Here is a 1203-nt window from a genome sequence, read left to right as displayed (position 1 = left end):
TACGGGACTAGTGGTGACCTTGCTGGCAGAGAGTTTGAAAAGGCACTTGGGGACAAAGTCACATCGCCTTTGGTCAGAGAGCTTTATTCCTGCGTGGGGGGGGGGGGGCGGGGGAGATGGGGCATGGTTCTGAGCAGGTGGAGGGGAGGTGAAGTTCACGGGTTCCCGGGGGCGGGGGGAGGGGAGGCGTTGTCCTCCGGTGGTTCTGGGTGAAGAGGAGGCTGAGGAAGGCCAGGGGCTTCAGTGCCATCAGCTGATCACGCAGGAGCCTTTCTCCTTGAAGGGATTCTTGTCCTCAGGGATGCCTTGGAGAAGAGGATCGCTTCCTGCCTGGGCCTCCACGTACGCCTGGATTTCTTTTCCTGTCTTGGACACCTGTGCGGGGACACGATGCGGGGGCAGCCCGGGGTTTGTTGGGCTGTTCCTCCTCAGAACGAATGCCCCGCTTTGTCCCGTTAGGCCAGAGGGGACAGCGATGAGTGGAAGAGGAGAGAGGTACAGCCTGGACCCAGACCGTAAAGAGTGAGGGGCTGCGTCCGAGCCAGGGTGGGGGCAGAACACCCTGAAGGCGCCGATGCTCAGAGAGGGATGGCAGCCGCGGGCCAAGCTCCATGCCAGAGCGCCTCCTGCTCCCTCCAGCCGTCTCATGTCCCATCACTACCTCCTTTGAGCCCCAGATCTCCACGGAGCACAGAGCAGGAGAACAGAGAGTGAGGGGGAGGGAAAAGGCTCACCGGGTCTCTGGGGTTCCTCACTTCCTTCCTCAGCTGCTCCACCTCCATCTTCAGCAGCTCCTGCTCACTGAGATCCTGGGCCATCTTCCCCTACAGAGAGTCCGCAGTGGGGGCAACTCCTCAGCATCCTCCTCTGCCCTCTCCACACACACCCCCGGCTTGTAGCCTTGGCCCTGCCATCGCCCTCAGGGCAGGCAATGCAGGGGCACTGCACCCTCCCAGGTCCCGCTGTGAGGAGCAGGATGCCCCGAGTCTGAGGACAGAGGTGCGGCTTTTGTCCTGGGCAGCCTATCTACGGAGCAAACAGGGAACCACAGCAGGGAGAAGGAAGGTCTTTTCACGGGGAAGCTTTGGAAAGCAACATTATTTTTCTCGATTGAGGCAGGCACTTCTTGCTTTGTCCCCAGGTCCTGGCACGGGTGGGTACTTTGGGGTACTGGTGATGAAGTAGGCTCTGCAGCCTGCCAGG

The 1203-nt window shown here is 60.9% G+C and overlaps 1 protein-coding gene across 1 annotated transcript; it reads right to left on the bottom strand.

The window, feature by feature from the left end:
• Positions 1-249: 249 nt before the first annotated feature.
• GNGT2 (G protein subunit gamma transducin 2) lies at positions 250-818 on the bottom strand. Its single transcript, XM_075559304.1, has 2 exons — positions 735-818; positions 250-375 (listed from the first exon to the last, which is right to left on the bottom strand). The coding sequence occupies exons 1-2, from the start codon at positions 816-818 to the stop codon at positions 250-252; spliced, it is 210 nt and encodes a 69-aa protein (XP_075415419.1).
• Positions 819-1203: the final 385 nt, after the last annotated feature.

This window comes from Tenrec ecaudatus, chromosome 10, assembly GCF_050624435.1.
Source record: "Tenrec ecaudatus isolate mTenEca1 chromosome 10, mTenEca1.hap1, whole genome shotgun sequence".
In the NCBI taxonomy this organism is placed as follows: Eukaryota; Metazoa; Chordata; class Mammalia; order Afrosoricida; family Tenrecidae; genus Tenrec; species Tenrec ecaudatus.
The sequence above is the reverse complement of the archived record's forward strand: the minus strand, read 5'-3'. Positions and strand labels throughout refer to the sequence as shown.